This window comes from Amphiura filiformis, chromosome 14 (genome assembly GCF_039555335.1).
Source record: "Amphiura filiformis chromosome 14, Afil_fr2py, whole genome shotgun sequence".
Taxonomy (NCBI): Eukaryota; Metazoa; Echinodermata; class Ophiuroidea; order Amphilepidida; family Amphiuridae; genus Amphiura; species Amphiura filiformis.
In genome coordinates this window covers 35,987,388-36,002,117 of record NC_092641.1, presented here as the reverse complement: position 1 = coordinate 36,002,117, position 14,730 = coordinate 35,987,388, and the positions used below count along the sequence as shown (strand labels likewise).

The following is a 14,730-nucleotide window of genomic DNA, read 5'->3' as shown; positions in this document are numbered from 1 at the left end:
TTTACTACATATTTGTGCATAGACATTTTTGTACATCTGAATTTGACCTTAAAAAGCTACTGTATTAATTTTGTTAATTATGCCTTGTGTAATAAATTGTTTCTTTGTTTGGCTTTTTGTTTGTATGGTTGTTGATCATTGTATAGTTTATATGCATGTGTTTGAATTTGCCTTATGGGGTTGGTTGATTCATATTTGATTTTGGGTCACCATCAGAGTTGTATGACTGCTTTGTTTTTCGGCATGTTTCAGAATTGTATGTTAGAACTAGGTTATAAGGGAAATGGAGCATACATTGATGGGTATTTAAAATAATATTTACTTTGGGACAGCTGGTTGTATAATGAAGTACTTATCAAAAAAGGAACTATTGATGAGAAAGAAGATTTTGCAGCATAATAGTATAGGCCAAATTAAGGTTCCAAATGTTATAAATGGATTGCAGGGCTCCCCCTGCAGAGTTCTGAAAATTTACAAAATGGTCTTTGAAAGTTCTTGAAAATAGTAGCACCGGCACTTTAATATCTTATTTTTGATAAGTTTTCTTTATACATATTTCATGGTGAACTTAAGAATGGTGAGCCTAAAACTTGACTTAATGTAATGAGGATAGTCATAAAAAGTCTTGAAAAAAAAAAAGTTTGATACTCGAATTCGGAAGGAGCTACAATCAAGGAAATAAATAGTTGGCACACTCTGACAATATGTTGGAATTCTTCATTGCCGCTCTGAGAGTTTAGTGAAATTAGTATAACAATGTTTGATGAGAGGTTCAAACCTTCCCCTTTCCCCTTCCCCCTCAACCAATGTTGGAGAGACTGGAGAGCCCAATGGGAAAAGTGCTTTCGTCAACATTGAACCCCAACATTGGGGGAGAGGGATGACAATTTACTACATTTAGTATGCCAGAGTGTGCCAACATTAAATTTCCTTGATTGTAGGTGTGTGAGTGAGAGAGCCCTGTATTATATCTTCTTAATGCTTGTTGCTTTAGAGAAGCAGAAGAAACAGGATTTGGCACCACGGGCCTCTTATAATGTACTCTTCAAGGCAACTAGCTTCTGTATAGACCACTTGGCATGTGACGTCATTGCCCGGCAGTATGCGCGCGAATTATGTCAATTTCCATTGTTCTTTGCCCTGCAGTGTGCGTACGCATCATAGTTTGCTAAGGGCACGTGCATTTTAAATCGACCGCCACATTTCATATAGTACAAGAAAGCCATTGAACAGTGTAGCGGCTCGTTCAAGCATATCGATAGACGAGTCCCTCGCCTTTGTTGATAAACAGTGATGTCAAGTGGTCTATAGCTCAGTTGGTTTGATTGCTAGCTGGATAGGGAGGGACCCAGGTTCAAATCCTGGTCAAGGTTGAAAAATGTATGTTCCTAGGCTGACTCAAGGGAATAATAAGTTGTGGTTAATGTGTATGTAGATTTAAGTGGTATGAACCCTGACCAATTCAGTGCGCAATATCAAGTATCTCTCATATTTTTTGTGATCCAGGTATGCCTGTTTGCAATTATTGTTTTGACATTCTCATCACAATATTTTTGTGTTTTTTATTTTCTTTTGTAGAAACTTCCAGAAGACATAGGAACAGAAGATTTACTTAACTTCCTAGTGACTATGAGTGCTAGAATCACACCGTTATTGAGTAAGTGACATTATTCTCTGATACCTGGCTTGTTACTTTGTGGTCCACATTAAACTCTTACTACTGCTTCTACACACAAATTACTTACCTAACTGGTAACCATACTACCATAGGTGAGAAAGTCACATTTGTACTGAGATAATCACATCTCAAATCAGTTTTCATATTGATATGTACAGAATACCTCATCATCCTTGCAAGTGACAATTTTAAAATTTAGTCAGATTTCAATTGAAAATTTCTAAAATGACACAGAAGTTCAATTAACAAGAAGAATACCTGTAGTCTAAATAATCCATTGCTGTGATTTTGAACTCCCAAAGTGAGATATCTGGGACTGGTGCAGTTGGTTACCAAGTCCCTCAAGGCCTTGTGATGAATGCAATGTGTTGCCACATACACTTTTATGTTTATATTTTGTTAACAATTACAGAGGATGTCCATGAGAAAAGATCGTGTACAAAAACAGAAGAGAACATCCTGAAAGCAGTAGAAATTATGGAAAGCAAACTGGCTGTGCTACAGGTAAGAAATCAATCAACAAATCAATAATATCAAAGGGAATTAAACAAATTAATAAATGCCGGTAAAATGGTATGATTTACTTAAAAAGCACTGAGTTACATCACATCAAAATTAATTCATATTGTCAACCTACTACGCTAATTGCTCAAGTAGGATGTTTCATAACCTAGATTTCGCATCAAAATAGGTCAATGACCAAGAAACCCATTGAACTTGACATGTGTTGATGTGTACATAGATGATAATATTAAATAATAATAATAATAATATTTATTCGAACTACTTGCAAAATACAGAAATAACAACGAATAACATAACAAATATATACACTTCTAATGAATTACAATAAGCAAGTAATTCAGGATGAGAATGGGCTTAAAGCCCAAACACAAAAATTTCAGCAAACATCCTCACATGAAACATCCTCACATGTTGCTAACTAGCATTTAAGATCATTTATCAAAACAAAGATTTTGGCATCAAGATCAGAGCAAGTTGAAAATTTTGACCCTTAAGAGGTCAATGCTTGACCTGTGACCTATTTGTTAATAACTCAAGAATGGTACATCCTAGATATGTAAAACTATACATTTTCTGAATCCTTTTGACCAGAGGAATGCATTAGTAATGTTTTCAACACAATTTGGTGAAGTTTGAAATGTGACCTTGTGTAAAGTTTTAATGTTCTTTCCCCCACCCATGGGACAATATTTTGTTTTGGGAACAACATAAGTTGTGTACTAGGGACTTTAAGAATTACAATGAAATAGGTTAGAACATCATCTGGGTGCATGGGAAACAATAGCTGGGAACTAGATTATAACTGCACTCTTAATTTGGTTGTTTTTTGTTGTTGTCATTATGTGCAGAGTTTGGTTGTCCACAATGAACAGGAAAGACATGAACTACAGGAGAGATGTAGAACCTTGCAAGTATCAAATGATGAACTTCAAGACGAGAAAGAGCGCCTACAGCAAGAGTTCAGTGCATCACAGCATGAATTACTATGTCTTAACGAATCTATGCAACAAATCCGAGGTGACCAACCAATGGCTAGTGCTGATGCAACCAGCTATGAATCGCTACCAACGACAGATATTGACAGGACTCCAGACGAGGAAAGTGCTGCTAAAGCAAATAATAGATTGTCGTATTCAGGTGAATCTGGGAGCACAACAGACTCTGAAGGGGGTGAGTTAGATGAAGGTGCTAGTGCAGGAGCAACAGCACCATCTATTGAAGGAGGTATCCAAGCAGAGCTACCAGTCAGGATTGTTGCAAATGTAGTGACTGAATTGCAGCCTACGGAAGCGCACACAGCGATTGAACTAGCCAATGACCAGCTTGCATCTCTCCACAGGGCTGCTGCAAACGAACTAGACAAGTTGCACCGTGGTAGATCGCAATCACCAGAAAGGAATGAAGCAATAAGTCATAAATCTACCACAGAAGAGGATGATGAGTATACGCCGCTGGGGGCACCACCACCTATTCCTGTTGAACCGGATGAGGATGGTGGTAGAAATCCCAGTGTAGGGGAGTATAGAGACAGTGATATGGATGAGGCTCTTGATACTATTGAAGAACCTCCCTCTGATCATGTTGAGACAACTCAGGAAATTGTGCAGGAAAATGCTCCCTCACCACAACAACAGACTGATGATAAACAGCAGCAACTCCCTACAGTACACTCACAAATGGAACAATCTGAAAGTAATTCAAGGCATTCACCAGCCATCCCATTAGAAGACAGGGGCGAGGGTAATGGTGGTGCTAGTAGTGATGCTAGTAGTGCCTTGAGGAACAATACTGTCACAACAGAGGATGTAAGTTTAGAAATGGACAAAGCTTGCCACATAGAAGTTATTGATAGTGATAAGCAATTAAGTATAGAGTCACCATCTTCACAACCTACAAGGAGTGCAGAGTTGGAACAGACATCCCCAGACCAAGCTAGTTTACAGTCTCCCACATCTGATATGCAAATTACAAATTCACCGACATCAAGTGCAGACAAGACAACGACAAGTGGTAGGTGCCCATAGGCTAGGTCATGTAGTATCTATTAACATGTAGAGAACAAATTTGAATGAGTAGAGTGTGTGGTGTGTTGCAGTAGAGTATCTTGATTTAGACATGTATGCATGAGTAGGTGTGTAACACAATAGACAGAGGTTATTCCTCCTTTCACCATCTTGTACATTCAAATCCATTTGTGTACATGCATTGGACACTACGCGCAGATGGCATCAAGCAACTATCATCATATGTTTGCACAGTGTTTTGCCTTGGTGCGTGAAGGATCAAATGCAGAAGGCACCCAACAGGTGTGTACCTACAAGGTGGTGGACCTGTGGGGATTACCTCTATACAGTGTTGCTTGCCAAGGACTTGAATAACTAGAACAAATTACTTACAATCAAGAAATGGCAGATTATTCCAGCATTTGGTGAAATGGGGCATTATTGATTTGTTAGTGATAACCTGTGCTTGGTCTTGAACCAAAATGATTATTAGCCATTGATCCATTCATTTGGTTGTTCCTGACCAGATAGCTGACATTCATTGGCAGTCTTGAAAATGCCATAGGTCACTGTTAAACTTACAACCCTTAGTATTTCTTTGCAATTCCCTCAGAAATTAATATCTAAAGAAAGAAATGATCCATTTGGCAACATTTGTAAGTAGAGTATGTAGTGTAGTTATGTCTTAGATCACTGTATTTGCACATGTTTGTCGGTTCATACTACCACAGCATTTGCAATGGGTTGCTTTGCGATGCGGTGCATTGCCGTATCTGCGAACTACTGCATTGCGATATTGCAATAAAGTTAAATACATTTTAACTTGGAATTGCGACGAGTTGCTGCAAAAAGTAATCGATATATCGGCATCGCAAAGCAACACATCGCAAATGTGGTGGTAGTATGAACGGGCCTTTAGAGATGCATTTGTAGGATCACAATAGATTAGATTTTGCATCTTTTTACATGCATTGTGTGGTCCATTGCTTGTTCAGAACAAAGAACATTATTCATATCTTTAAAATAGCATACTTTGATTGTTAGAATCATGAAAGTGAAAAACACAGAAATGAGGTCATGCAGTAGCATTTTCCTCCCAATTTTGAAGACAAATTAACTGCCTTATTTTCAGGATAAATACAAATTGGAGCTGATAACCTACTAACCTTTTGGTATGGCAAGTGTCAAATGGGCTATTTTTTCTGCTGACCTGAACTAGATACGTATACATCCTGGTTTAGGTGTCCTGTATTTTTTATAAAAGAAGTTGCACCAAACAGTGAAATTTCTGTTTTTCATGAAGCAATTGACCATGCTATGTATGCCAAATTGTGCATTGCCTGTGTGAAAACACCCACCTCATTAAGATGTTTAGAATTTGGTTGCAGAATAATGTTCACTGACCAACCTTCACAAACAGCAAGACTACTGTTTGCAACAGGAAAAATGAGGACAAATCAGGCAAATGGCAAAATAATGCAGAAGTGTCCTATTTTCTGGCTATCATTTTCCAGGTTTGTAGCAACCTTGCAAATGAGGTCATTCTTTGTTATAGACAGAATAAAGAGCATCTTATTCATGCATGACAACATATATGACTTCATTTGCATAGTTATGACAAACCTATGAAAGTGTATTTTCTTCCCCGAAAGTGACATGCAAACATGGCAGACAGACTCGCTATACTCTTCTAGTCTGATGTTTCAAGATTGAAATCCTAATAAAAGAATGTCACCATAGAAATGATTTTATTTAGCAAATGTGGAAATAGAACATAAATATATCCTTTATCAATTTGCAATATTCTAAATAAAGCAAAACACAAACAAAAGTGATAACAATTTTAGGCATCCCTTCAATATATTACTTATCAATATTGGGTTTTGCCTGGCAAAATGTTATAATATCATTCTTCACTTTGACAATATAAACAAATAAGAAATGCAACCATTTTCAAACTTCTTATTACCAAGTTTCTATGCACAAGTATGCTATTGTTGCATCAGTACATACGAATGATGTAAAAGTAGTTGTTTACAGTAGCAGTTTGCACTTCAAATGATGTGAAATGAGCACCTTACAAGAAACTTGCCATGTATTATTTGAGTGACTGTCCAAAGAGGTTATACTAGGAGTGTCAAGAATACTCCACTGTGTGTTGCCTATCGCTGGCTCATGCAAAGAAAAATACACTACCAACTGTGTGTGTGTGATATGCATTTAATACTTTGAAATGCTCACATTTTCAGAAGGTGTTTGTGCATGACAGTTGGTAGTGTAACCTTTTTGTGACTGACTCATAACCTAGGTAGATCTAACACAGATTGAAGTGTTGTTTTTGTGCACAATTATCTCACATATGCAGTGCATTTTTAGTATGATTAGGAAAAGCCAAATTTTTGTCCCCATCTGTCAATTTCATGTCCCATTTTTAGTCATTTACTCTGTGCCATCCTCATTTTATCCCTGACAATTTTCTGTGAGGTAGTTTTCCTGTGGCTGTACCCCTGTGCACGTATTATAAGTAATAAATATTTCTAGCCATGTTTTCCTGTTGTGCTTGGGAAAGAAAAACTACAACTAATACTGCACATGAATATTCAAGAATAAAAAGCCCTGCCCTCCTGTACACATTTTTCACACAGTTTCTAGTAAAAAACATGAAAATGAGATTGTGGAGAAACAAAGGATAAAAACACAAAGTTGAGTTGTGAATGACTTGTTGCAACCATATAGGAGTAACTAATAGTGTAGAGATGATAAGAGGTGATGGGATACTAAATATAAGGCAGAGAGAGAAGAGTGTTTGTGTGTGAAAGAAAGCAATTTCAAAAAATGCACCTATTTCTGCTTATATTACTTAAGTCACTTGATTGCAGATCATTTTAAGGTTATCCCATTAAATGATGTGGAGATATAAAGCAATTATGATTATTATATATTAGTAAGTGACCCTTTTCTCACATTAGTTTTATTTCTTCCATTTTAACTTTTTATTTCAGGAAAATATCCCAGGAAAAATGTTAAAATAGTACACTCTCCTCAAATGGTGTGATGTAGGTTGGCATGAATAGTTATTAATTTGCATAAATTACACATATTTATTCTATATACATATACTTACTTAACAAATACCTAGCGGGAGTCACCATAATCATGCACTGCTATTATAAGTATCATGTATTTCATCTCTGGTAATTGTATGCATTTTAAAGGCCCATTCAGTGATCCCAGCGAAAGTGAAAACAAATTTAAATTGTTTATAAATTTCCTAAGAGTAAAGGATAAGTCATTAAAATTGTATTTTTGCTACAAAAAATTTGGCAAAAAATTAGGAACATGTCAGTGTTGACAAAGTTGAAGCTCTATTGAAATAAATGTAGTTAATTTCACTACTTAAGGTAGTATGAACGGCTACGGTGTCATGCTCAGATTTGCTTGAAAATGATACAGAATGTGGAGATGGGTGAGAAAAACTCACCTGCCAATTTTTATTTTTTTCCAAAAGAGCGTTTTTTGACTTATGTAATTTTTGTGATTGGAAAACCCCATAGACTTAAGGGAAGGGGTATGAACGTTTGGACAGTATTTATTGTGGGACATTAGAGCACATCAGACATATCGAATTGCATTCTGAATACGAAGAATGTCCTGATGATATCAAATAATTTTGATTTTTTGAAATTCGCAATGTAATACACATTTTATGGCAAATCATTAAAATTGATATTTTGATATTTAACAGAACTTGAAGTAAACTTTATAAATCTGATGATTTATACTTAAAGTGTATGTAGGTGGGATGAAAAGCTGACGATCAATTGAAAATTTTGATCTTTCGTATTGAAGATATGGATTTTTTCCCCAAAACACCAAAAAAAATAGGTCTTTTGGGGAAAAAATCCATATCTTCAATATAAAAGGTCAAAATTTTCAATTGATCGTCGGCTTTTCCTCCCAGCTACATACACTTTAAGAATATATCATTAGATTTATAAAATTTATTTCGAGGACTGTTATATATCAAAAATTTGAAAAATATCAAATTTTAATAATTTGTCATAAAATTTGTAATATATCGTGATTTTCAAAAATGAAAATTATTTGATATCAGAAAGACATGCTTCAGTATTCAGAATGCAATTCGATACGCCTGAGGTGCTCTCATGTCCCACAAAAAATACTGCCAAACGCCATAAACGCTCATTCTAGATCCCTTAACACACTGCATGTTTTTGGCATGTTGCCAAGTTCTTCAAATCAGCCTAATTTTGGAAAACAAGTAATTTGTTTAAATGTGATTTTCTCTCCTTTATACCTACTGCATGAATCTGATTTTTAATTTATTTTATTTCATAAATGCTACTTAATAAAGGACAGCATTTTTGTTCAAGATATTGGCCTTTCTAAATAGGTGTTTCTAAATTTTCCTAAAATCAAAAACTAAATTAAACCCATATAGCATACTCCATGTTGGCAAAAAAAATTATGATGTGGGAAAATTTAGGTAATTTTCAAAAAATAAAGAAATACATAAGAAACAGTAAAATTTTTATGAAACTCTAAAAATAGTTGGAGTAAAGACTTATCTTTAGTTTGTTGTAAGTTTTAAATTAATACACAATTTCAATTTGCTATTGTGGTTATTTTGCTGCAAGCTTGATTAGCCGTTCATACTACCTTAAGTATAGAAATTTAAGATTCATGTACAGCTCAACTTACCGTACTTTTCCTAACCAGACAGTCCATGCCAAAATTGTTACTACACCTTTACATTTCATCGAATCTCTTTTTGATGTCTGTCATTTTGAACATCACACTTGAAAGATGTATGCTATGTAGAAACTTTATTTTGCAATTTCATAATTTGCATATTATTAGCATATTTGCAAGAAAAAACATGAAAATCAATAAATACCTATATTTTTCACAATTTCAATATTTTATTAGAAATTAAGCATGTAGGCCGTTTGTTATGACTTGATGAATGAAGCTGTTAAAACAGATTTTGATATTTTTGCTTATTTTTCCTTTTTTGCCCCAAAATGTGTAAAAATCAACATTTTTGGATGACCTATATTTTCTTTGAATATTTATCAAATTTCTTAATTTAGGTATAATACAGTGCAGAAAAAGATGTCAAAAAAATCTGTTAAACAGATTTCCAATAAATTGTTCCATTTTCCATTTTGGGTTAAATACTCAATTTTCATGCGCAGGATATTTGAAACATAAATGAAAACATGTCCATTGCACTTTTTCCTCGAGATGTACTATAATATCAAGGTTACGGATATATTATAATCCCTTATCTTCACTGATCCATCAGATACCTATTGTTATGAATGATCAATGAAAAGGTTCAGACTGGGCTACTAATGGTCTGTCAAGTATCTATAGTTATTTTCATGACTGTGTCAACTCAAAAATCATGCAAGGTCGAATGTAGGAAAAGTATGATCAGTTGAGCTGTAAAATGTCTCATTTTGTTGTTCTTACACGCCTGTCGGCTTAACCAAAGCACGCGGTCGGCTTAACCAAAGCACGCGATGTTAGCACATCTATAACACTAACACAGGTGCCAAAATCTTAAATTTGATGATTTTTCGATCCTCCGGATGAGAAAATCACTGAACAAGCCTTTAATTGCTTTCCATGAAGTGCTCCATTGTACCTTATCTACTATTTCCATGATTGTTCTACTCTATCTGTGACTGTTCCAAATAAGCTTTCATTATAATACACCCTTACAGTCCCACTACACCGAATTTCATGACAACAGAAAAAAAAGAGTTTAGAAAAGTTGGAAACTGAATCTAGCTGACCAGTTTTATTATTGCAATGATTAAATGTTCATATGTGAGGATTTGATTGCACAGCAATATTAACAGTACAATCAAAAACCTTGTGTGTTGCCATTTAATCATTGGATTAAGTACATGGGGCAGTGTTTTGCAATACATTTAAGGTTTTGACAAAACAGTGATGGTATGGCGAGTGATGTTTAGAGGCTACTGACTGTACATCAGTTGTTTAGAGTGTATTATGAAAAAGCTAAACATGTTGCTTTTGGAATTAAGGAAAATCCAGAAATCAATAGAAAACAAAGGAATTTCTTGAGCAAAATTGATTTTTGAGCACCTACTTCCAAACAGTTATGACAAGTGATTACCATTTTAAAGCTTGTTTAATGGAGATTTCAACTGTTTAATAACCTAAGCTACTCAAAAGTGCTACTTTACACTGGATTCTGGTGTCAAAGTAGTTTATTGTGTAAGACTTGAACTTGTGGCAGAAACTTTGGGGAAGAAACAATTATGATATTGATGAAGTTGAATTTTTAGAGTAGTTGGTATTTACCCAAGATTTACCCAAGTGCACTATAGGCCTATATATGTTTGTTTTGGAAACGGACACATACATGTAGATTAGGAAAGTCTAAAATATCCTTTAAGTATAGATAACATTTAGCTCTTGGGCGAAAAACAACAACATAAGAATGTTTTTAAAATGAAGTATGTTTTATGAAGTGTTTTGAACAGTCGCAGCAGTAGTAAGATTGTATGGATGGTCGGTATGTCCCTAGGTTGGTTGCTTCAACTGCTTTCTAACTGCACTCAAAGTTTGCAAGTGCTTAACCTATATAAATAGTAAACACATCAAAGAATTAAGTCCCCTCTGAACATGTTGTCATAACATTGTAAGGTTTCGTTTTGTACCAATAAAATTAACTTATAAATAATTATATGACTGTTTACTAAGTGCTATGTGAAAATGAGAGATTTCCATGACTTCAGGGCTGAATGAGCCTAAATTGAAGGCAAAGACTGCCCAAAAGTCACAAAGGAGGCCTATGCTTGTCACAAAAGTTGATTCATGGTTTGTTACTAATGGAAAACCCCATGTGTTTGAGTGCAGTTTAAAATCCTCACCAAGTGAACATTTACTGTAATGTGTATCGATTCTTGATCATTCAGCCATGCAAATCCCCTTGGTGCAGAGTTCAGCACAGTGAGTTGTAAGATGGCCAGTTCCATTCCTTGTCCCAATACGCCTTGCAGTTAACAAGCATAAGCCTACTTTGTGATTTTTGGAAAGGGCAGTTTTGTCTTCAATTTGGGTTCATTCAGCCATGAAGTCATGGACATCTTTCATTTTCACAAAACACTTAGTAAACAATTATATAATTATTTCTAAGTAAGTTTTATTGGTACAAAGTTTTACTTTATGATGTTATAACGAAGTTTTCAGAGGGGGACTTATTTCTTTTGATGTGTTTATATACTGTTCTCTTTCCCTTATGGAATTAATTGAAGAGGGCTTTTCACTTCTCAGAATAACACATGGTGCTTTTAATGTCCAAAACATGCAGATGTGTGTCTTCATAGCTAATATGTTGACACATTAAGAGAGTAAGTGCATTGTTTTAGTGTCTCTCATGCATCTCAAATAACATGGCAATACCATTATTATATAGAGTTCTTTTACTCAAAATATGATGCTATTGACATGGTACAATTATGAAGCGATAGATGCATGGCAGAGGCTTAGACAATACCTTTATTCACATTCCTAACTGCTGAAAAATATTATTACCAATTATACATCTATTCCAAATAAATAGGATAAAATTAAATTTGTGATATATCAAGATTCATTTTATTGGACTGTAATCCAATGAGTCCAGTTGTCAGTTGTGCATGCTATTGGTTGGATACCGTCTTTGGCATTATTTAAAACCATAACATGATAAATGTTTAGAGCAAAAAGAGGTGAAATATTTGCATATAATACTTTTCCATACTATTATTATTATTATTTTCATTATTATTGTATAATTCAACAGAACAGAAATATTCAATCAAAATCAGACCAAGTCATAAAAAAATCATTTTGACATACTGTCTAGTAGCCATTCCATTACATGATTCAAATTTCTTTATTATTTCAGTGTAAACAGTTGCACATACATCACAAAACAGTTTCTTTAACAATGGCCATACATGTACATAATGATTACTTTAGTTAGAGTAACAAGACATTTTGATTGCATTGCACTGGTGGCTGTATGTATGTTGCTGCTGATGGTTTTACTGAGCACTTTGCATGAGGATGCATGTTGAATGTAAACAGGTGGTGGTTGATATAATAAACCTCAGCATAGTTAGTCCCTCCCACAGTGGCCAGGCTAGGCCAGCCAGGCTAGGCCAGCCAGCTAGTCATTACAATACATCAGTAATGATATGACAAGTGAATTAATAGGGGAAAGGATAAGTGGTATTGGTTGTAGGAATGACTGATCCTAAACCCAATAGCATACTCACCCAATCAGTTATATAGCAAACTCACCCAATCAGTGATATGGGACAATATGTTAATGTGAAGACATATTCACTCTTCAGGACAAGTTTCTTTCAGATTAGATGTGTTGACCTTTCAGATCACTTCAAAGTGATTCACTTGATGCCCTTTCACAAATGTTTGTGATAGGCAAAGTGAGTTGAACCTTTCAGAACAATGGTTTCATTTCTTACATTTTACATCAAAGGCTGACCAAAGGCAGCCTAAACCACTATGCTATGATCAGCTCGTAATAGACAAGAATTATTTGGTTAAAAATATTAATTTGAACATGTGGAGAACTTTGTTAGCTGTACAGCAAGCATTTTTCTTTAATATTAGACTATTATAAGCCCCAAATGAAGGTGAATTTGAATTTTGCTATTTGATGGGCTATTTTTTGCCATTTTACCCTTTTTGGTCCAAAACACATTGTTTTTTTGGGCTAAAAAGGATGCACGGGGCAATTATTGCTTTATTTTTCTTTTATCAGGATTTTTAGAGGGATGTCCCCCATGGAAAAAATTAAGGGGGATGTGTCCCTCCTCCCATCCACTGCCTATAAAAAGAATAACTATATTTATAGGCCTGCACTCTATATCTGTGATGCATTTGCATGTCTAATACGTCCATCAAATCAAATAACATTTTTGTATAGCTTTGCAGTAACTTTCTGGTGGAAGTGATTCACTCTATTGCATGTCTAATAATAATGTGCAGTTTGTATTGTATACCACTTAAACTCAATCACAATGGTAAACTCTTGTTATTTATGTAAAGCATGAGCAAGATATTACTTGTACACACTATGATACAATCCTATCGAATCATGCCAAAGGAAGCAATTTGGAAGACTATATTGGAAGTAATGCCTTCAGAAATAAATCAAATAAAATGTTTCCAGACATACTTCAGTTATTATTATGGTCTCTATCTTATTACCCAGTTATCAATAATACTGTAGCCAAATTACACGCCTTACATGTGCATCAAATGCATTTGATGCCCAGTTTTGTATTCATTTATTTATTTATAATTAGAGAGGGCTGCCTATCTGCTGTGTCCTGGCAGGACATCAGTCAATTTGAGACATTATTTATTTGCAGCCTTTGGACTGATTGGATTAGATTGGGTCATGCATGAGGGAGGCAAAACCAAAGCAATTGATATCAGATAAAAAGCATTTTTGAAATTGAAGAGTGATATGCATTCAGTTTCAAAAGTAGACTTTGTATGCTTGTTGTGGAATAACAAGATATATGAGCCACGTTACTGTCTGTGTAAGGGAGAGTAATCACACTCATTTTGTTGCCTCAATTTACAAACCATGGTTATGCCTCTATCTCAGTCAGTCAGCTCAAGTAAGTGTGTTTGGCATTTTGTGAAATCAGTGTTTCTACATGAAGTTTATCTGTAATCTTTTCAAATGGAACATTTAGCATACTCAAGATTGAAATAAGCCATGAGATGTATGCATTTAAGCGAATGAATTCTGAATGAAGTTGAAACCCTTGATAGATTCATGCATAGTTTTATATTCCAGTTTGCGCACTATGTGAAGGAGAGTGAGTAGTAAAATGCAGCATCTGCAAGTCATATCATGCCAAGTGGATACTGCTGGCCACCTTATTCCCATCCTACAAAAATGAGATTTAGAAAATATTACCAACTTCTCAATCCTAATTATTCATGTACTACTAACTGGCAATAAAAGTTGAATTTTACTATTTGGCCAAATTTATGAAGGGCCAAAAACTTAAATTTTTATGGTGTTATTCACATGCTTTGATAATTAAGTACAAAGTCTAATTTCAATTTATGCATTATAATTTTTGGAAAGGACTTGTTTCATTCTTATAACTTAATTAAAGTAACACACAAAAAAAAAAAAATTAGAGCAAAACTTCAGCAGCATATACTCAGGATTTTGAATTTAGGCATTTTCTCAAGAATTGATCTTTGTGAAGTCGAAAATGATGTTTTTGGCTTTTTTTTCAAGAAATTAGTAAAATAGTGAACTTTTTCTCTTATCTCCAGTTAGTACTAAATGATTGATTAGGATTGAGCTATGTTTCATTTGGCAGAACTTGAAAATCTTTTTTTAATCTAAAAATTTGTTCACTTCAGGCATAAGCTGTAAAAAGCATGATGTAATGCATGAATCTCTAATAAACAACAACCTTA

General features: G+C 34.7%; 1 protein-coding gene across 1 annotated transcript in view; it reads left to right on the top strand.

The window, feature by feature from the left end:
* Nucleotides 1–14,730, top strand: part of LOC140170036 (uncharacterized) — a 239,238-nt gene that overhangs the window by 222,531 nt on the left and 1,977 nt on the right. Inside the window, 3 exon segments of the mRNA XM_072193351.1 lie at nt 1,579–1,657; nt 2,091–2,182; nt 3,052–4,213. Of these exon segments, the coding sequence (XP_072049452.1) occupies nt 1,579–1,657; nt 2,091–2,182; nt 3,052–4,213 (1,333 nt within the window).